We start from the raw sequence: 23,171 nt of genomic DNA, 5'->3' as shown, positions 1-23,171 counted from the left end.
TGTTATTGGCCCTGAGGGAGAAATGAGTCATGAGAGAGTGTCGGGTTTGGAGTCAGATGACCTGGATTTGAATCCTGGCTCTGCCACCTAATAACTGTATGATCTTGGACAAAGCACTTCACCTATCATTCCTCAATTTCCTCCTCTACAAAATGAGGGCATTGGACTAGTTGGCCTCCAAGGCCCATTTTAGCTTTATGTTTAAGATCTTTGACCTCCCCCTAGTTCTCAGTGCTCATAAGACACTGCTGTAGATATTATATGTGCTTCTTCTTAACGGTTCTACACAGTGAAAGATAAGGTCTGTTAATTGGCTGATGAATGGGGTCATGGTAGACACTCAGATTGGATCATCTGGGACTATGTTGCATTGTCTGACCTGAATGAGCCCTGTTGAGCCAGAGATGAGTTATTGAGAGTGTTGCTTATAAGGTCTGTATGGACATATATGATCTGTCCTAATGTCTTTTTATCTTATAATGAGAAGGCCCCTCAGGAGGGATCTCCAGTCCTTGGATGTGTTAGCCAAAGGTGCTTTGCCTCCCTGAAATTTGGTTTCTTTGATAAAATGATGAAGTTAGACTAAATCAAGATTTGTTAACCTGGGGTCCCTAGAATCTCAAAGTTTCCATGGACAGATTTCAGAGGGCCCTTGAACTTGGACAGAAAAAAAAATACATCTTAACTTCTATCTGATTTTTAGCTTTTCTTTCAGTTGTTTAAAACTTTTATTCTGAGAAGGGGTCCATAGGCTTCACCAAACTTCCCGTGAGATTCATCTCACACATATACACACACACAAACATACATACATATCAGTGCATATGCACATGCACACATATATACACATACACCCATATTCTCACACACACACACAGACACACACACACACACACACACACATACACACACACACATGAAAAACTCCTGGAGGAGATGGTTTCTGGATTTGGTTCCTGTTCTAATGCTATCGTATTCTCTATAAATATTATCTCCTTCTGCCAAAGGGAAGAAGGGACAATTTCAGTTTTGTGCTTATAGCTAAGACCAGGCCCAGTACAATTCATAAACAAAGACCACAATGAAGCAGGGTCTGGCCTCATGGCACTTACATTTTATGGGAAGAAACCACATGTGTGTCTGGATATACACATGCATGCATATGTACACATTTTACAGGATATGTAGAAAGTAATAGGGGTGGGGGAGCACTAGGTCAGACTGGTACAGGAGAGAGGAATACCATGAGTGTCTTCTCCAGATCCTAGCATTTTCCTCTTTGTAATCTCATCATCCTGAGTTTTTAAGGATTTCTACCATGTTCTTGCTGGATCCTCCTCCGGACTATACCCACTAATTTTAGATGTCCCTCGAAGTTCCGTCCCAGGATTTCTGCTCTTTACCTCTGGACTACTTTACCTTGGTGATCTCACCAGTTCCCATGGATTCAGTTATCAGTTCAAGTAGAGTTTATTTGTTGGCTTCTAAAGGATATTTTGAGATATGAGTTTGGTAACGTGGGGGATTTGTTGCAGAGGCGGAGTTTGGACTCAGGTCTGCCTGACTTCAAATGCAGTGATGCTGCTGAGCTGTCTACTAAAATACCTCCCCCAATTCCCTTCCCCACTCAGCCAAAAGACATCTTCCAAAGGACATCCTTCAATGAGATAATGAGACAATTAGCACCTCAAAGGAGATCAGAATCTGCAAACCTTAAAGCAGGGGATGAGTGGGAGCCATTATCCTTGGTTTTGTTGTTGTTCTGTAGGAGTACAGGCCTTGGGCCTCATTTGTATCAATGACCTGCACCTGACACTATTTAAGAAATCACATAATCATAATCACACCTATAATCATCATCCTTATTGTTATTATTAATACTAGCCAAAAGAGAAGCCTATAGCATTTGTCAAATTACAAAAATCAGTCTTTTTGTCCACCTGTACAACAGTCCACAGAATATTACATATAAGTGGGTAAAAGGAAGACAGTGATTTGTCCCAGAACATCTCCAAAATGAGAATAACAGCTTCCCCAAACAAACAGACAAGGCCTCACCAAGCAATGGGAAAGGCTGATAATAGATTTGTGCCACTTGATTTGTCAAAAGTGTCCCAAAGTGGCTTATTTCTAGGTGTCACCTTTGAAAATATTAAGAGCCAAGAGTGGACTCAAAAAACCCTCTGTGGGCAACATCTTCATGAACTCAGCCAACCATATGTTGACAAATAGGTTTCTTCCCTTGTGAAAAGAAGACTCTGGGTGAGAAAAATACCTTTCAGCTCTAAAATTGTATCTATGGAGACTTTGTCATACCCAAAAGGTCCATGGATCCTACCTGGCCATTCCCAGAAACAGGAGGATGTGTTTTGGTGGTTTGAATTTAATTCACTTCCAAATACTGAGTGTCAGACCCGACCATTGTTGGATGCTAGGGTTACCAAAATAAAAGTAACCTTAATCTTGTTATTAATAAGATTACATTTTATTAGGGGAAATTAGGTAAATAGATGAGTAAAGATGAGACAATTTGAGAAGTTAGAGATCATTAATTCCTGCTGGGAAAATGCGAGTCTTCTTGTGAGAGGCCACACCTGAGTGGAGGCTGCAGGTTTCTTAATTTCTTCCTTTAGGATCGGAGCTTTGTAGCTTTGGTAATTAATTAGCAGCAAGACCTTCTCTGTCATTCCCTGGTGGCCCTCTGTATTACCTTGGGCTGGTCCTTTCCCTTCTCTGGGCCTCAGTGACCTTGAATATTCCTGCCAGATCGAAAGTACTAGGATCCTCTGATCTTTGGAGGAAAGGAAGATGTAGGAAAGCCCTCCAGATGTTGGGGAAGGCTGTACATAGGCTAGAGGTTAATGAGAACACAGCTTAGAAGTTGTGTGGCTCCCCAGGACTGCAGTGGATTGAAAGAGAGTCCTGTTCTTGGACAGAGGGCTTAGGGCTTAGATCTTGCCTCTATGATCTTGGGCAGAGCACTTTCCAACCCTTCAAGGTTTTAGGGATTCCAAGCAATAAGGGATAGCAGGAATCATATAGTCCATCCCCTAGTTTGGTGCCGGGGAAACTGAGGCCCAAAAATGTGACCCTGAGCTCAAAAGTGCTGGCTGCCCAATCAGGTGTGTGTTCTAGTGTATGAGTTTTTACAAAGGAGGGTGGTGAGAAAGCTGTTTCTTCACTTCATCACACCTGCAGTGTCTATGTAGGGATGCCTTGGCCCCTGTGCAGATGGGACTGGATGCCCTCTGAAGTCTCAGCCAGCCCAGAGATGCTGGAAGCTTCTGTCCCCCTAAGATAGCCTGAGTTATGACCAAGAAAGCCAGGCCAGGAGCCTTCTAGGATCTGCTCACGCTCCTCTCTGGGTTATGGTAGGGTTCTTGTTTTTTCCCCTGCATTCAGTCAGCCCATCCCAGTTGGGACATCCCTTGGTCCTCCGAAGGTCAGGCCTTCTGTGGGGGCCAGCCCAGGAAGAATGTATGAGTGTTTATCCAACAGCTGGGCCACACTGTCAGCTCGGGGGCTGAATGAGCAAGCTGGAGATGAAAGGCTGAGTCTGAGCTCGCATTCAAGCCTGGCAGTCAGGCCGTGTGCCGCCTGCATGCTGATGGAGTCCCCTGAATGGGCCGGGCCTCCCCATGGGCAGCAGGGCCCTGGCATGGACTCAGGGCAGGGAGAGGGCGAGCCTTGCTTAGCAACCAGAGGAGGCCGGGCTCCTTTCCCCCCTGCTGCCCAGATTCTGCTCCCAAACAGACTCCTTAGAGACAAGTGGGATTTTAACAGGAGAGGCCCCATGTGCTTTGCAGCAGCTCTTTTTTCCTGACGGGACGATGGAGAATAGCAGGGCCAGTAGAGGGGCCACCGAGCTGCTGGCTGGCCATGGCTCCATAATGCTTTTTCTCCACTTTGTTTTTTTAATGCTTGGATCCAGCCTCAATCCCCTGGCTAAGCACTCTCCCAAGTTTTCTATTATACTCTGGCTCCTGGAGTATCGTATTTAAAGGACCAAAAATGGCCCAAGAAGCAGAGCTACAGAACAGGAGTAGAACTGAGTATGGCAGGAGCCAACCTTGGCAAATCCCCAATGTCAGAGCTGAGGCCGTGAGAAGTAGGTGGGCTGCCCAGGGTCACACAGCTCGGGGGGCTTGGCCGAGAGTCCCTGCCCACCCCTGCTAATCCTATCCTGCCTTCTTCCCAATGCATCCTCCTGTCCTAAGCAGCCAGCTCAGCCATCCACTGCCCTTGGAATGGTCACCAGAGAAATACTGGACCTGGAGTCAGGTGACCCAGATTCAAATCTAGCCTTTGACTTTCTCTTCCAATGGCATATGTTTGTTAGGGCCGCATCTGAACAATTACATGTCAGATCATAAGCTGGATTTCATGGACCTCCTCCCAAAGTGTCCATGAACTTGAATGGGGAATGACATCATTATTTTCACTAAGCTCTACCTGAGGTCTGGCATTTCCTTCGATTATGAGCGAAATGCCCCAAACCTATTTTTCCAGGCGATCATAGGCTTCTCTAGGCTTCCAAGAGGGGTCCACAACAAAAATGTTGCAGACCTCGGACTACATAGGCACTACTAAGGCCTAATCTCATTTAAAATCTGGAGAGCCTTTGTAATTACACACATTATTCCCATGTTTAGGGTGAAGAGCTGGGGTTGAGCTTCCAAATAGAATGAGACCAACACAGAGCTAAGCAAACCAGAGCCAATCCTCCTAGAATGATGACTGCTAACATTGGAGGACAAATTTGGCAGGAGGCAGATTGGATTAATGATCAACTTGAGTTGTTAATCTTGGACACCAAAAGATAGCAGAAGCAAAGGAGGGGAGGAGGGACATGTCTGCACACATATGTGTGTGTTGGGGAGGGACACACGAACATGAGCACACACACACGCACACACACACAAACATGGCATGGGCCCAGGATTCATTTCCATTTCTAGTAGCTGTCATAGAAGGGATGCTTATTAATTTGCAGTCACTGGAAATCTAAGCCCATCTCTGAGACTGTGCTTTTAAGCTAACTGCTCATCTTTGTTGTCATCTCCATATTAGGCAAAGTAAAATGAATATCCTGATACTGTCACTGAATATACTAGGAAAACAGAATCTAAATGGGGCATGGAGAGATAGAGATCACCAGAAGAAACAGCCTTGGAAGACAAGAATTCTGTTGGTCTATTCCTGTTGACCCCAACAGGTCCCAGATACCATTGGAAGCCTTGCCTCAGCTTGGCCAATCCATGGGAAATTAATTGTTCTGTGAGTCCCCCCATGTCGTTTTCTCCTTTTTAAAACTGTGGCTTTGTTTGTGGTATTGCCTTCACAAAGCCCCTTCTCTGGAGACTGATCTCTGGTGGTGTTTGTCTGTTCCTGAGAGATGTGCTCACCGCTGAAGATCAGGAAGGCTTGGATTCCAGCATATTAGGGCCAGGAGAAGGTGTAGAGGTGGTCTTTATTTTACCAACGGGCTCCCAAAGAAAGACAAGGTCTTGACCAAGGTCAAGGTGGTAGGGTCAGCATTAAGAAGTACTGCTGGTGGCTTCAGCTCAACAAGCATTTATTAATAGCCTACGTACCATTGTTTTTCTACAATGTGACATCTCTAAAGAAAAACATCCAATACCAATTCTGGTTCTAGTTTGTCTTGGGAGCCCATTAACACTCCTTCTAAAAGACAAGGAGAATACATCTGGCTACATGTAGAACGGTGTGGGGCAAGGGAGAGTGTACTGAGCAAGAAAAGGAAACCTTTGGTCAATGCCTGCTCCTTGGGCAAGCATTCTGCTTTGGAGCCTCAGTTTCCCCATCTTTAAATTGGAGGCAAAGCTCCCTGCCTGATCAGCCTTCCAGGGCATTTTTGTGAAGAGCAAATAAAAATGACAATGAGTCTCTTTCACACTTTTGGGGATATAGGACTGTTCTTCATGAAACAAGAATTTGAGTTCTGGACTGGAGCTCTGATTTCTTCAGGATAAGGACTCCTGGGGGAGAAATGACCCTCCACCACCCAGAGCCATGCCTGCTCTGCAGGAACTTTTCCTGGAGGGCTCCAGGGGCACTCTGAGGGGGCCACACTCTGACTGTGTCCTGGGCAGAACCTGAACCCAGGACTTCCGGACCTTGAAGCCAGCTCTTCATGCAGGATACCAAGGATAAAAACAACAATTTGACAATAATACAGTAAAAACCCAAGGGATGATAAACACTAAATCACAGGGAATTATTAAATTATTATTAACAATAATAGTAACAGCTAACATTTCTGTATTGTTTTGAGGTCTGCAGATGAGGAAACTGAGGTTGAGGAAGGTTTGCCTGCTGTCTCCCAAGGTCGCAGAGCTAAGAAGCGTCCGAGGCCTTTCTGACTTGCAGCACAAGAGTAGGGCCCTCCCCTACCTCATTATTGTTATGCTTGTTATGGTTATTTCAGTTCCTATTACTGCTGTCAGTAGTGAGTTGTAGCTTCTTATCCTCCGAATGCTAGCCATTAATTCTTTTGGCCACAGAAGACCAGGGCCACATTTCTGCTCTAGGCTGGGATCTGTGCTGGTAGAGGGAGGAGAGATGCCCAGACTGATGGAATCACAGTGTTGTTGAAGCATTTAAATATCATTTGCTTGTTAAGAGACCTGAGTAGCTGAATGTGTGTGTACTTAGAGCCAGACTAAATGACAATTCATCTGAGAAGGATGTTGGGGAGAATTTGTGGGGTGAGTTGGAGCAAATAAATACGTGTTAATTTTAGGAAAAGGAAAAAAAAAAACCTGAGGGTCTTGGTGGATTCCAAGCTCAGTATGCATCAGAGGTGATTGGAGACCTGCAACAGCTTGGTGCCAAGTTAAGTGGTGGTGCCTGATGTCCAAGAACAAGGAGGTGATTACTCCTTTGTCCTCTTCCTTGGGCAGAGCACATCTAGAATCTTGGGTCTTGTTCTGGGCACCAGAGTTTAGAAGGACTTTGATAAGCCTGAAAGCTTACTGGGGAGCAGTGGCTGGTGTGGATGGGGAAGGGCCTTGAGTCCATACAACGTAACAGTCTTTTAGAGGAATAGGACATCCTCACCCTGGAGAAGAGAAGGCTTAGGGGAGGGCAGTGATAATTTGTACACTTGAATGGCTGTGAAGGGAAATGGGGCTACTGTTGTTTTGCTTAGACCCAGAGCGTCAAAGTCGGGAGTAGTGTTAGGCTTGGAGGCATGTGTGTGTGTGCGCGCGTGTGCACACACGTGCTCATGTACATGTGATGGTTACTTCCTCACGACTAGAGGTATCACAAAGTCAAATGGGTAGTGAGTTCCACATCTTTAGAGATCTCCAAAATGACGTTTAGTGGCTACTTGGCAGGTGTGATGCATGGCTATTCTTGACCTGGCATGGGTTGGACTGGATGCCCTCTGAGGCCCCTCCCAGTTCTAAGCATCTATGATTCCGTGCAGCTTCTGTCCTCGGGGCACATGCTCTTCCAGGGGGTCCCTCCCTCAAGGCCTTGTGCCTCCTTGGGGAAGGTTGCTAAGCCTAAAACAACTTTGCCACTGCTTCTTTTGCTAATTGAACTCTAATGATCTCCTCCAACACATGTTTGCTGGGAACTAATTAATAATATATGTCACTGATTAATGATGTATTCCTATATTTAATCTTGTTTATGGCCACAGCTAAAACCAGGCCCTTGTACACAGGACATTTTTCATCTGTCAACCATTGTTTGCCCTTCCTGGTCCCATGCCAGGGACCAGGGAAACAAAAGAGGCCGGGAATGCCTCACCCAGCAACCACCCAGCCTGGTCCCAAATGCTCCTCTTCATAATGTGGCCAAGAGTCAGGAAGGAAGGATACATGTCGTCTAATCAAGTCAGCCTCAACCCATCCCTTCCATTGTCCTCCAAGCTCAGTGGTCAAATCATGTGAGTTTTAGCCTCTCCTAAACTGGACCCCCTCTCTCAATTCTTACAACCACCACCCTGAATTAGTCAGTCGGTCAATAAACATTTATTAAATACCTACTATGTGTCAGGCACTATACTAAGCCCTAGAGATATGAAGATAAGCAAAAGATAGTTCCAACCCTTGGGAGCTTACAGTCTAATTGGGGAGACAACGAGCACACACCTCTGGACAAACAAGATCTGTGCAGGTTAAATGGGAGGCGATCTGATCAGAGGGAAGGCACTGGAATGAAGAGGGCTAAGGAAAGAAATCATGTGGGAGGAAAGATTTGAGCTGGGATTTGAAGGAGGGCAGGAGATGGAGATGATGGGGAGCATTCCAGGCATGAAGCACAGGGTCTCAGCACATTCCCCCAGACCTGTCACCAGAGCTCCCAGTCCGGCTTCAGATCTCCCCACTCTGGACTTCATCTTCCTCTGAGCTGCGGATGAGAGACTCAGGTTTACTCAAGAACTGTCGGCAGCTCCCTATTGCCTCAGACAAATTACAAGTGTCTCAGTTGGACATTTAAAGTCATTTTTAGTCCAGTTCCCATTCAGCATCCCGAGCTCAGGGCGTTCACTTAGTGTTCACACTTTTTGTTTTGTTTTGTTTCCAACCCTATGGAAGAGAGGGCTAGAAAGGGAACAGTCAGAAAGTAGGGAGGCTGTGTGTGCTCCCTGGAACAAACCACTTTCCATCTTGGATTCTCAGTTTCCCCGTCAATAAAATGAATCAGATTGGTCCAGATGATGTCCAAGGTCCCATCTAGTGCTATCATCCTAAATGGAGAAGTGTTAGTGTGAGGAGAGCGCTTGGGAGAATCAACATGTCCCATTTTGCAGAAAGGTAAAGGGAGGTCAAAAAAGGAAAGATAATATGGCAGAAATATGTGAAGCTTTGCACATTGAATATCAAAGCTTACTGAAACTGTGGCAAGATGTAACATGCATTTAATCTCACGTTAGATCATAAGGTGAGATGTGCATTTAACACAAGATATAGCATGTATTTAATCTCACATCACATCACAAGGTGCAACACACATTTAATCTCACATTAGGTCACAAGATATAACACACATCTTAATCTCAGGCAAGGCTATGACTCATACTTTAGAACATTTTTCCCAGCCCTGTGCTAAGCTAGTGGCCAGACATGTATGCTGGCTGGTAGGGAGATGCCATCTCCAGCCTTCTCCAAGAATATTTTCATTTTTCCTCTCTCTCTCAGATTCCCTTGTGTGAACTTGACCAACCTATGCTGTAGCACAGAGAGCAAAAATGGATGACTTCCTGGATTCCAGTATCTTGATCACATGGGTGTCACAGAGCCATGGTTGGTTGAGGGGTGACTCCAGATTCCACCTCCCCCATTTGGAGTGTTTCAGGCTTTTCTGTCTGTCCTTCCCATGGCTAACAATAGCATCTCTGCTTCTCCACGAAACTTTGGGAAAGGAGAGGTGGCCAGAATTGGGGGTCCTGGAGTCACATTTCCCAGAGTACAGTGGGATGGGAGAGCACAGCTAGTTCAGCCTTTGCCTGGCCAGGACCCCCCACTCCCCAAGCCATCCTTTGCATACCGCCAGTGGCGAGGAGCTCTCTACCTCCCTGGCAGGCCATTGTTTTTGGCTGAAGCTCAGGGCTGTCTTCCTTTCTGTCACGTGTAGCTGAAAGGAGACTCTCTGTAGCTTCTGTTCATTAGTCCCAGTTCTTGCCTCTAGCACCAGATGAAACAAGTGTCATCCCTAACCCTCATGGGCCCATCAGACATTTCTTCAGATAGCTGGCACAGGCCCACTGAGTTTCACTGGTCCCATCAGGAGCTGTCCCCATGTTCTTTAACTCATCCACACAAAGCATGGTTTGCAATCTCTTCATCACGTTTTCTGTTGTGCTTGGGCATGCTTAAGTTCCTCACTGCTTTTCCTATAGTGGGTTTCGCTGAGTTAGAAAATATTGGAGTTGGGAGGGACATTAGATTTCAAGGGATTCCGAACTGAATTGTGTCATGGATCCCTGCCATGGTCAAGAGCCCTGGGCCTGGAGTTAGGAAGACCTGAGTTCAAATTCAGCCTCAGACACTTACTAACTGTATGATCCTGGGCAAGTCACTTAGCCTGTCTGCCTTCATTTCTTCATCTATAAGACACAGAGTAGTAGCACCTGATGCCTGGGCTTGTATGGATCTAATGAGATAACAAATGTCAGGCTTCATTAGACAGATGCTAACTGTTGTTTGAGCAGTCGGTGGATCCCTCAGAGCCTCCTCTGTTCTGCTCAGGGCCATCACAGTGCACTCTCCCTCTTATTCCAGGCCCTGACCAACTCTAAGAATTCTGTGAATTGTTCACTACTCTCTCAGGGATTCTTGGCCCCCAAAGGCTGCCACCCCATTCCCTGATGCTCAGATGCCAATTGTGCTGCCCCTCAGAAGTTCTGAGTGACTTTGAGTCTGTTGTCCACACCACCAATCTGGGCACATGGGAGAGTTGGCACTTGTAGTTACCCAATGGGCTCCATTGACTCCATCCATCCACCCCCCAGACACACCCACCCACATGCGCACACACCAATCACTACACTCCACAGCACCCAGAAGCCTCTGGCCCAGGCCTCCTCTGGGACTGTGGGAAGAGTGAGGGCAACCTCTTTGTCACTCCTTGACAGGCTGGCGTGCATGACCATGATTAGGCAGCAATCATTTCTAATGGTGCCATTTTGTCCTCCGAGTCTTTCCTTTTCTTCAAAGCCACCCCGGCGGCAGTGACAGATGACCTGGCCTCTGCAGGGGAGAGCACAATTTTCTGCATGTCGGCTGCTGTCACTGTCGGGTTGCTGCAATGTTTGGTGGCAAGGTGGTCCCAACCGGCCACCCAGTCATGGAGTTAGAACTTGTCAGGAAGCCCCTTCTTGTCTTTCTCCCACATCTGGAATTACTGGGCAGCGAATGTCAGACCACCTCAGAACAGGGAAGGTCAGAGCTGGGAGGGATCTTAGAACAGTGAATGTCAGAATTGGGAAAGGCCTTATAACATGGGAATGGAAGAGTAGGAAGTGGTCAGTGTTATCATTCATTTTAGGATGTTGGTTACATGCTAAGATTTCCACCCTCTCTCACTCCCTCCGCCAAGCCTTAGTGTACAGTTTCAGGAGTCACTACTGACCAGTCCATGGTTAAAGAGAATATTTCTCAGAGGAAATAATAGAAAATGTATTTGACATTTTGTGGCATATAAAGGGTTTTACAGCTAGTAAATGATTCAGACTGGATTAGAACCCAGATCTGCATGAGTCCATGCCCAGTACTGCATTGATTTTCCCTCAGGGCCTCCTTGCCAGTGCATATTGAGCTTCAGACCCAAAGCTTTCCAGCTCCACAGATCTTTTTGCTCTTCCTCTCCATTGGCAGCCTTTCAAATCCCCCAGTCACTTCCATGGTTATGAGGAGACGTCCAAAGAGAACTGGCTTCCAGGAGACAGACACCACAGTGATCTGTCTTTGTGTGCCTCTGCTCCACAGCCCCCGCCCCCATTCCCACCAAGTGGCACAGGCTCCAGCAACTAGGGATCTGCCTTCCTTGTATGATAGACTTAATGTTAGGGCCACTGAACTCAAGTGTGCCCGCTTCCTCCCAAGTCAATCATCTTTTGTTAAATATCCCCAAGTTGGGCCACTTCAGCCAATGAGGGGGGCTCCTACTGCCACTCCGTTTTTGGTTAGGAAGCCTTCCTTATATTGGAATGAAACCAATGTCTCTGCAACTTTATGGGAACATCTATTCAGTGCAGGAAAGGACCTCAGGGGTCATTGCGGCCAAAGTCCTTTTTGAGCTGATGAAGATAACTAAGGCTTAGAGAGGACAGGGCACTCACCTGATATCACGAAGACAGTCTAATATCTGAAGCAGGATTCACCCCCTCACCCCAGCCCCGAATCCAAATCTAACATGCAAATCACTAACCCATGCTGCCTTTCCCAAAGTTTCCACATGTATCTGGAGGCTTGAACCCAGAGCCCTGGGTTGTAAGAACCCGCTGCTTTTTTTTTTTCAGTTAGCTAGTGTGGCTTCTGCTGATTGCTCTTAGCTCCAGCCTCTAGAATTAGGCAGAAAAGAGTCAAATCTTTCCTTCCTTTTTCATGACAAAAAAGCTATCTTCTCATTCCTGGCACTCATTTCTTCATCTGATCCTTAGAAGGAGAGAATACCCTTGCCCGCTTGCCCCATTTGGTGTCTAGAGACATCTGGAGCTAGGGACATGTTGAAGTAAATGCAGTGTTCTCATAATGGTCTTGTGGGAGCTGGCCTCTCTCTCATCCAAGACACCAGCCTAGGATTGCGTTAGTGTGACTGGCTCCCCTGTCTCACTGCTAACTCATGGGGAGCTCCCAGCCCACCGAAATCCCTGCAGCTGGAAAGCTTCAGGCAAACTTTCTCTCCTCATCATTATTTCTTGTAACCGCCTTGGTGGTTTGGGAGAATGAGAGTCAACCCTCAGGAACTCTGGACCCTTCTGCTCAGCAGACAGTCCCACATTGCCCAGGAAGCTAGGGGCCATGGCAGGAACCTGTTCCTGATACTCACTGAGAGCCCTAGGCATCCCTCCGCTGAAAAAAGTGAGACAGCGGGAGGAAGTTAATTCTACGCAATCAAGCGGTAAGCATTTATTAAGTGCCTCCTGTGTACAGTCACTGACCAGGGCACTGGGAATACATAAACAAAAATAGACAAGCTGTGCTTTCATGAGCTAACATTTGTTTTGCGAGGGTATCACTTAACCTACCTGGGCCTCAGTTTCCTTCAAAATGCAGGGGTAAGGGTTAGATGGCCTCTGATCCCCTTACAGCTCTAAATCTTTGACTCTTTGAATGTTTTCTGCACATGTGAGTGGTGCCAAATATATCCTCATAGCTGCAAGTAAATTTTCCAGGAGAGGCACCAGCTCTTTGGGGGAGTAGACTGTTGGTGCTCTTCTTCAGAACCCTGGAATCTACAAACTGTCTTTGTCATGCCAGTCACCCATACTTATGTCTTCCTTGTTTTATAATTCATTGGTTCTCTTATCTCTGTTTCTTCTCTATTCATCTGATGATGGCTTGGAGTGTCAGATCTGGAAGATGTTGTACCAGAAGTGAGTGAGACACGCCACAGAGTATAAGTTTTAAATGAGGAATTTACTAGCCGGCGGCCATTGGGGTACTGCAACCACAAATCAATGGCCACGTGTTGGGGTGACAGCTTGGCTTATATAGGATATGTGGGGGTACAGGGTGGGGGAACGGGAACAAAGGTCCTGGCTGATCAAAATATTCAGTCAGGTTATCGTACTAGTGGGATAATCTCATTTACATTCCTTGGTGGAGTCATGGAGCCCCAGGGATATCTGCTAGAAAGGGTCTGCCAGGTTATCCTTCAGTGGGATGGTCCTATCTATTGACATTCCTTGGTGGAGTCATGGAGTCCCAGGGGATTTGCTAAATGCCAAAGATATCTGAGTCCATTCTTTCTGAGGGTGCTTGTCAGTAGCTAGGGGTTTCTCAGGGGTTCCTAATTTTCCTTGTATTACAAAGAGGTATAGTACCATAGATCTCAAAATAGAAGGGATCTCAGAACTCATTTTACCCATCCCTTTTACTTTACATATGGGGAGACTGAGGCACTGATCCACAGTAGACTTTAATAAATGCTTGTTGATTGAGTAGTTAAGACTTGGCATGCTCTCTCCTTCCCCAGGGTCCCCCTCTCTACCAGGATGCTGCCCATCTGCTCATGTTTCATGCTTGAATTCCTACCCTTTGACCCATCACATTTTAGTAGAAAATGATGCCAGATTTGCATTGTTATATCTCACATTCAATTTTGGATGCAGTGGCACCTCTGCACCTCATCAGAAGTGTCTGCAGCTTCAGGAGGAGGCTTTGGGCAATATAATTCCCTCCCTCTCAGTGTTTTTGAGGAAAAGGAGCTGGGGTTGCTAGGCATTCATGTCGAGTTGAGAGGAGACATTTTTCATTGAAATAGGACCTTGGGCCTCGGTGTGCCACGCACAAGGGAAGACCTGGGCTGAAGGTGGGAGGAAGTCACTTGAGGACAGAGCCAAGCCTTCTTCCCCAGACTGGCTGCTTTGTTTGGGCCACATCAGACTGTGCTCTCCTTGAGGACAAAGTCTTGGAGAGACCTTTGTATGCTCATCTGGGCCTTAACATTCTGAATTAAACTGCCTTGGGGGCAAAGGCTGTGACATTGTGTCTTTGCAATGCTCTGGCCTGGAAAGAGCCCTGGATTGAGAATCAGAAGGCTGGTTCAGATCCCAGCTCTGGTACCTGTTCCCTATTTGCCCTTAGGCGGTCACTTCCCTGTCTAAGTCTTGGTTTTCTCATCCATCAAATGGGAACAGGTTGCAAGAGTTCATTGTGTTGTGATCCTTTAGCATTTCTTCTATTTTGAAGTCATCCCAAATACTGTACTCAAACTAGAGGGTATTTTTGAGGGGAAGGGCATGAACCACTCAAAGAAGACTTTGAGCTGCTGGAGGCCTATGAGATCGTTTAGTCTAACAAACAGGTAAGGAAGCTGAAGACCCAGAGAGAAGTAATCTGGCTGACGTGACTTGGCTGAACCATAATTGGTGGAGGTGGGATTTAAACCTAGGACCTTTGACTCCACATTGTTTATTATTGGTGTGTGGATGTGGGTATGTTTTAGGGGCAATGGCATGAGAAATCCCAGCATTCTGCTGTTGATGTTGCTTTGAAATCTAGGTTCAGAATCATGATGTCCACCTTCAAATGGATAGCTCAACTAGTTGTTGGCTTCAGGTGGCATGCATTTGACATTCCTTGGTTGTGTCTAGCATTACATAGCAGTGAATGTTAGCTTTAAGAAAGCTTAAGTGTAAATCTGTCGACATGGGAGCAGATTTTCAGGCTATGTGGATGATCCTTGAGCTAGCAGGCACTGCAGCTAAAACTTGGGTGGGGGAGTGGTGGTGTGCTTGGTATCTGGCTTGGCTTACTGTGATCAATGTGCTTTGGAAATGGAGCATCATATTGGAGCTAAGGTGAAATCAGGAAAGATTTGATGGAGCATCCACTGGGATTTTCTGATAACTAAATTTCAGTGTAATTGATTTCCTTGGTAATTCTATGGATTTGTTTCATACATTTATATAACAATTTTTTTTTCTGAAAAGGGGTCCAGAAGCTTCGCCAGACCACCAAATGGGTCCATGACATTTAAAAACAAACAAACAAGCAAAAATTTTAGAAACTGCTGTAACTCCTCTGTTGGGTTGCTGTTATCTCAGCCTTTCTCAAATCCAGCTTTGTCTTAAGCCTGGTTTCTCATGCTTTTTCGCTTCCCTCCATATCAGTGGCCTCCCATTGCTGGCCTCAGAGCCATCTTTGGTTCTTGTTCTGGCCCAAGGAGGCTCAAACCTGATCTAAAAAAGGCCAAGTTGGCCTTTGCGGTACCTCGAGAAGTGGTGCCGTCAGCCCTGATGGTTGAAGCCCCAGGGCTTGCCATCCTATCCCCTTGTCCTTGACCTTAGATTCATTATTGGCTCTGCCTCTGAAGGCTTTCCTGTCCTTGTGGGCATTAAGGGGAAGTCGGGAGGCGATCACCTAGGGTTCCTCTGAGCAGGGGCCCCCATGGGATCCACTCTGATCAAATCTTATAAATGCATACACAGAAGTTCGAGTTCCTTGCTTGGTCCAGCCACCTAATTTTGCAGTTGAGGAAATAGCATGAGTGAGTTCCAGAGCAGGGTTTGAAACCATAACTGACGCACGGGCTCCTTTGATATAAAGACAGAAAAGACCTCAGACGCTATCTTGCAAAACTTTTTTTTTAACAGATGAGGAAACTGAGCTGGAGGGCTGTTTAGTGACTTGTCCAAGGTCTTCCAGGTGTGAAGTAATGGAGCTGAGTTTCGCGCCAAGGTCCTCTGCTTCTGGGTTCAGTGTACTGAGCTGATTCAGTAGCTTCAAACTCAAATAGAAATGGGGCCATTAGCCCGTACACAAGGATGCATCCCAGCTGCATGTTGAGGCTGTGTATTAACTTAGAACAAAACATGTTATCTCTGTTCCCCTGTGGTTTTATTATTTCCATAAAAGTTTTCCAAGTGTATTTTGAATGTGGTATGGAGCACGCTGGGGAGCGTTGGGCTGCAGAGTGGCCGGCCCCTCTGCTTTAATCCTTCGGAGCGTGCTAAATGATTTACAGATATGTCTTCTCCTTTGACCTTCACAGCCATCCAGGGCGGTAGTGCTCTGATTATGCCCATTTTTCAGATTATGAAATTAAAGGGAACGAGTTAAGCAACTTGCTTAGTGCTATCATTAATCATCATTTTAGAGTTGAAGAGACTGAGGTAGGCAAAGTTTAAATGGCTTGCTCAAGGTCCCAGATAGTAAAGGTCTGAGGCTGGATTAGAACTCAGATTCCATCATGATGCCACCTAGCTGCTGCAGATATGTGAAAAAGAACATCCTAGTAATAGCTACCATTTCTATAGTGGTTCCAGTGTGCCAGCTACTTTGCCAAATACTTCATAATTCTTACCTCATTTGTCCTCACAACAACCGTGGGAGGTAGGTGCTATTTTTATCTCCATTTTACAGTTGAGGACCCTGAGGCAGACAGAGGTGAAATGACCAGAGTCACCCAGCTTAGTTTTTGAGGCTGGATTGGAACTTCGATCTTGTATTCTACCCACTGTGCTACCCAGCTATCCATAAACATGATTCTGAGAAGGGCCTCATTGGCATCCCCCAAAAGGTTACATCCCTCAAACTAATTTGAACCTCATGGGATAGTAAATTGAGCCCAGAGTCATCCAGATGGCAAGTGACTTGACAGAAGTAGGATTGGACAGTACTAGTTACTTCATCTTAATGGCATTGTCAATGCCCATCTTTTGTCTTTGGCTTTCTTCGTGGGAAGAAGAGGCCTTTGGCCTTTTCCTTGGTCAAATTCACAACCTAGAGCAGCTACAGAGAACCTTCTATATACAGGTCACTTTGCCAGGTCCTGGACACGCAAAGGTAAACAGAGCCCAGCTTTTGCCCTCAAAGATTTTATGACCTAACACATAAATAAGATTCCCTCCTATCACATCTCTGGATTTCTGAACCTGAAAGGAGAGTGTAATCCAGTCGATGCTTTACTCTTTCTTAATTAGGAAAGCCAAGCCTCAGTTTCCCCATCCATTTAATGAGTTTGTTGAACTAGATGTCCTCAGAGGTCTCTTCCAGCTTGAGATCTATGAACTTGACATATTTGCTCAGATCATTTCCCCATTATTCTATGAAATGGGAACAAAATTAAGTAGGTAGGGGAATCTGAGATGGAATAGACCTTCAAGATCATGGAGTGCAGGTAGTCATTCTTCTTCTTTGTGATATCTTCCAGAGATAGTGCGCTCACTACCTACCAAGGCACCCCTCATCAATTTTACTTACTGATGCAAGTCAAGGGAAGATAGAGCTGAGGAGAGCGATAGCCCCTATCCCTTTAGGGGAGTAGCCTTGGCCCTGTCTTACTGTAGAAAACAGGTGCCTTATTTATTGGTTGGGCTTAATGTTTTTGCCATGAGTAGCCTAGGCTTCTTTCCACTCTACAGAGAAAGGCAGCATTTTGAATTAAAAAGAAAGTTTTATTGGCATATGAATTTCATCAGGCAGCTCTCATCAATTCCCCTCCAATCAGCATTTCTCAGTTACTGGGTTTCTTTGCCAGGATTTACAACAAAGCTCATGGATCAGAAGAGCCAATAAAAAAGGTTATTTGCCATCAAAAAATGAACATGAACCTCCACTGGCAGATGGTGAGGGACCTTGGAAACCATGTGATTCAATAGTCTCCTTTAATAGAGGAGGAAACTGAGGCCAGATGGGGCAATAACTTACCTCCAGTCATTTTGGCAAATAGGCTAAGTAGGTTCTCGAACTCCCCATTTTTGGACTCCCAAATCTTACTGAGCCTTCCTGAGCAGTTAGGTAAAGGGTGCTTCCCATTCTCTTCCCCTTCCTCCCCAAATGACCTTGGATTGCTTTTGCATCTATTCTCTGTACACTTCCGGATGCTGCATGCACATCTAGTCCCCTCTTCTAGAATGGATGCTTCCTGGGCCCAGCAGTTGCCTTGCTACTGTCAGTGGCTTAATCGATGCATTTTGAGGGATGTTAGCCCAGCCTGGACTCACTAGCCTTTGTCTGGGAGCAGGAGAGCCTGGGATGCCTGGCTCACTAGAGAGGGAACAGGCAGAGATGTGGGTGAACACTGCCTTCTATTTCACTAGTAACAGCTCTGCTTTAATCCAGAATTATTTCTTTACTGCTGTCTGGGGCTCTAGGATAATTGCATGATTTCTTAACTGTATACTTTGGAAAATGCCACTTTTAACAGCTTTAAAAGAAAGATTTGACCTATTTTCCTATTTTATAGTATGGAAGTTGTTGTCATTAACAGGCCTATAATCACAGAGAGGGGGCATAATGCTTGGTTCCATAAATTGAATCTTTCCCAAGATGGTATTTTATTTTTTACAATAAATGCTTCAAGGTTTGGGCATTGGGGAAAAAGCTGCTTTCATTCTACCTCTTCTCTTTGGGCTATTTCATTCCATAGCTGACTGGGTGAGTTTCATCAAGGGTTGGTTCATTACGGGGGAAATGGCAGTGCTGTAGATGGAAATATCCCAGACTGGTTGTGGGTTAACAGGATTGGTCCTTTAAACAAAGCTACCTAAACTAGAAAGGTCATCAGATTGGTGCCAACTTGTTGTCATTTATGAGGCAATAACCATTTCCTGGTTTCCATGGCTTTCCTGGGCTTACCACCAAGAATGATGATGAGACATCCCTTCCCCTCCGGGTGATGGCATCCATCATTGCTCCTGTATGCATGTTCACCTGCCCATGCTGGGAATCCCCACCAGCTGTCTCATTCACTAACTCTACTTCCTTTGCTGTTCTCATTTCCCAGGTCAGTTGGCTGCTGGCACCTGTGAGATTGTGACTCTGGACAGAGATAGTAGCCAGCCCCGAAGGACTATTGCACGGCAGACCGCTCGATGTGCTTGTAAAAGAGGACAGATCGCTGGCACGACGAGAGCCCGGCCAGCCTGCGTGGACGGTAAGTGGCCAACCCAGTTCCAGGTTTCTGGGATGAGTGGAGGGGCTCCTGCATGGTCTCAACACTCCATGATTGTGAAGGTCAGATAGTGGATAGATCCAGGAGATTTAGTCCAGTGTAGCTGAACAAAGCATTACAATGGCCCAGGCCAGATTTTTCCTATCATCCATCTATCCCCTTTCCAGAAAAGAATCAATTGGCTCTCTGTAGCATCAGCCTTGGTATTTCAGCCAGGTATTGGTGTGGGAATTAAAATGCCATCATCTGGTCACGCACTGCCCTAATGCAAAGGAAAACCCACTGCGAGAAATGTCTCGAAGGCAACACGGGGTGGAGTAATGATTTCTGAGAGCTTTATTCTTAGCAAAACATTCCCTCACTGCAATATGTAATCAAAGGTTTAGTGCTACTTGGAGGCCGATCTGACTTCTCCGGCGTGACAGTGAATGTTGTTGGGAAGGGGAAAAAAGGCACTGAGAGGATTGTTGTTGCAGATGGATCTCTGCCATTCACACCAGTCACATGATCTTCCTCTGGAATGGCTATGAGATGTGGCTCACAGTTAGAAGTATGGGGGTCCCCCACCCTGAGGACAGGGACTCCTATGCACCACTCATAATTGTGCAATGTGGATGCTTGCATTCAGCCAGTGGATACCATGTCATGCATGGCCCCAGTGGGTTAACCTCTGATGATCCACAAGTGCCCCTGGTAGAGACCATGGAAGTTCTGGCATAGATGGATTTGCTATGTTTTTCTTCTTGCTTTACTGGGAATAAGAATGGAAGGTTCATTTGTAGGGAGATATAAGGGGTGATTCTTTGAAAAATGAATTATGCCTTGCCTTAAAACAGAGAATTAAGAATGCTAGCTCCAAAGCTGTCCATCATTCTATCAACCATCAAGTTCTTTAGCTATAAAAGGACAAAATTTACAGTAACCTTACATGTAGATAAAGAGTGTGTGTGTTGGGGGGGGCAGAGCAGGGGTTGAAATTCATCATAGAATCCCAAATTTTTGCGTTATTTATCAATACATGCATTTAGATATGCCGTGGGCAGCAACGTCCCTTGGGTTGGTGTGGGAATCATTGTGACTCATAGTAGAAATGCAGTTTTCACATTGTTTATCCATATAAGGGTTTGAACACATGAACATGAACACAAGTCCCTTGGGACTTGTGTATTAGGGTGGGGATTATAGCTCAAGATTTGATAAAAATCACACGCAGAACCTCTGAATCTTGTTTTGAAAATGGCTCCTGAGGCCATGTAGTCTGAAAAGTAGCTCACAGTGTATCATTGGCCCCTCTGGAAGTCTGGCAAAGCCTATGGGCCCTGGCCCCAAGTCATAAAAACCATAAGATGATGTAAGTAATATGTTAAAATACAATTAGGAATATGTATTTACATGCAAAATATAGTTAAATTATGTATGTTCGTGGACTCCCAAATTAAGAACCCATAATATAGCTAGGTAAGCATCCTCTTTAGAAAATCATCCAAAAAGGATCATACAGAGTATTTCAAGTGAGTGGCAACCCATGAGTTCTGTAGGAAGCTTCTACTTTGAAGCAACTCTCACTCCTGGGAAGTTTTTCCATAATATCAAACCTCTGTCTGCCTTTCTGTAGCCACCCTATTCATAATACTCCCCTCTAAGACAAAGCAAAGATGGTCTACTTGGTATTTCTTGTGGCAGCTCATCAGATACTTTAAAACTACCGCTACAACACCTCCCCCCACCCCAAATATTCTCTTCTCTGGGCTAAGTGTCCTTGGGTCTTTCAGCGGACCCTCAGAGGAAGTTCTACTCCATTATTTCCAAGAGGGGAAGCTGCTTACCTCCTACCCATAACCTCTCTTACTATAACCCTCTTTTTCTAGAGATACCTGGACTCTGAACACCCAACAGCCTTCCAGGGTAGGCATGGGGTTGCTATGTAGGTAGGGCTGCTTAGGAACTGGGGAGGAAGGCAGGTGGAATGGCTGTCCCAGAATGACATTCCTTGGTGATGTTCCCAATACTAGGCTGGGATAGCAGTACAAAGAATGAAACAATACCTACTCCTAGGAAGTTGACATTCTAATCGGTACATATAAAAGATTATGAAAAAGGGGTATAAAGTGAATAAATACAGTGGGATCCATGGCATGAGCAGTTTGGGAAGTCAGAAAAGCTATCACACATCAGACAGCATGTAGTCTGTTCTCACTGTCCCTCTCCCCCATCCCCATCCCACCAGAGAGCCCTGGGCCAGAATTAGCATTCATCTCCCCCCGAATCCTCACCTTGGCAGTGTAGCCACTCTAGCAGCTCTTACTTCTGTGGAGCCTCAGCCTTTCTGTGTACACACACAGTAGCAGCGTCTCTTTCATCCCATCCCCTTCGCCTCTCAAAGTCTCCAAAATTCAGCATTTGTATTTCATCCCCATGGCTCCTGATGGATGTCAGCCGAGTCACTCAATTACCCAGACACAGTTCGCGGTATTCATCTCCAGTGAACCCCTTCCTCCCTGACCTTTAAGAAAATAGAACAGCTTAAGGACTGGACCATTGAAACCTCAGCCTTATCTTCAGGGCCCATCAGATCAGAGAGAACAGAACAGTGAGCAGCCGTAAGTGGTCTTGATTGGAAATGAGCGAGGCTGCACCAAACTTTTTTTTTCCCTTGGTTGTTGACAGAGGAGAGAATCAGAGAGCCCTCATCTCTGTGATTTAAAATAGGAGATTTGCTGTTGGCTCTCTGGGCATTGGGATTAAAGCTCCCGACTAGTGGATTTCATTAAGGAGATAAAGATTTGCCAGGCAGTTAAGAGGAGGGTTATACATCATATGGCTCCTTCTATTAAGGGGAAAAAAGCCCTTCTTGGAAGAGGATGCTTTATGGGCAATTGGCCTTTTCTTGAGCCTGAGAATGGATAACAGTTGGGGCTCCCGGAATTACTGGCTATTGATGGAGTAAAGAGAGAGGCAGAAAACCGAAGGAGTAAGTAAACTCTTAGCAAACTCTCTGACTTATTCTCTGGCATACAACAGCTGGGTGTTGTCAGTAACACACTCAACAAGCATTTATTAAGCAACTGCTGTTGGGCCAGGCTCTATACTAGGCACTGGGGACACAAAGATAGAAGCCAGGCAGCCCCTTCCTTCAAGGAACACCCATTCTACTGCCTGTGAAGGGGCAGGAATGAGGATGAGGATGAAGATGGGGTAGCTAGAAGAAAGCATGGCTGCCAAATGTGAGCACCCGTTCCAGAAGTCTTCAACTTTGCCTTGTTCCAGGGCACTTGTGCCACTCCCCACAGATTCTCAAAGCTGAGAGGATTGTAGAGTGGATCTTGCCCCATGAGGAAATCCATCTACCAATGCAAGTTGGCATCTTCTTTGAAACTTGGAGTATTAGACAGTGGGCTAGGGTCACACAGCTAGGATTGGGACTTAACCCCAGTTCTTCCTGATTGTGAAGTTAGCTCTTTGCCTACTGTCTCACATGGCTCTCAACAAAATCAAAACAAGACCATTGTGGGCTAGGGTTACATATTTCAGTGGGGGCATCTCTAAATAGAGGGTCAGTGGTCAACTGCTGACTGAAAGGGGGATCCATGGAGGTCCCCTGAGGTCTCTTCGTGCTTGGGGACTCTGTGATTCTCAGAGCCCTTCAAATCTCTGTTATTCAAGGCCCAGAGAGGCCCTGACAGGCTCTGCGCTCTAGAAATCATGTGGAGAAATGAGCGCTCAGTACTTTAGGGCCTAATGAACTGCCTCCGGAGAGAACATTCATGCTGACTCAGGTTTGTGATTGCTGAGCCCTTCTGCCTCATATAGTGTAATTACTGCAGTCAGGAGCCCTGGGGCACCTGGGTCAAAGGCTTTTACATGCACTACTACCTGGCCCTGGTGTGCCTCCTCCTCTCCTGAATGCCTGCCTGTCAAAATCCCATTTATCCTCCATGGATCAGATCCATGGGTACCTTCTCTAACACTCCAGCTGATCTCACCGTTCCCGGAATTCCCAGAACTGTGGTGGCCCTCTCTTTGAGCCCTTACCTCATTTGTCGGCTTTTATGTTCATCTGTGCCCATGTG

At 45.9% G+C, this 23,171-nt stretch overlaps 1 protein-coding gene across 2 annotated transcripts in view; it reads left to right on the top strand.

The window, feature by feature from the left end:
- The window catches only part of TAFA5 (TAFA chemokine like family member 5), a 582,115-nt gene that overhangs the window by 339,281 nt on the left and 219,663 nt on the right, over window positions 1-23,171 (top strand). For both annotated transcript variants that reach the window (XM_036761827.1, XM_036761828.1), the window contains exon 2: window positions 18,934-19,083. In XM_036761827.1, the coding sequence (XP_036617722.1) occupies window positions 18,934-19,083 (150 nt within the window). The remainder of the gene's footprint in view (window positions 1-18,933; window positions 19,084-23,171) is intronic.

Source organism: Trichosurus vulpecula, chromosome 5, assembly GCF_011100635.1.
Source record: "Trichosurus vulpecula isolate mTriVul1 chromosome 5, mTriVul1.pri, whole genome shotgun sequence".
Taxonomy (NCBI): Eukaryota; Metazoa; Chordata; class Mammalia; order Diprotodontia; family Phalangeridae; genus Trichosurus; species Trichosurus vulpecula.
Note: the sequence above shows the minus strand (reverse complement) of the source record. Positions and strands in the feature narration are given on the sequence as shown.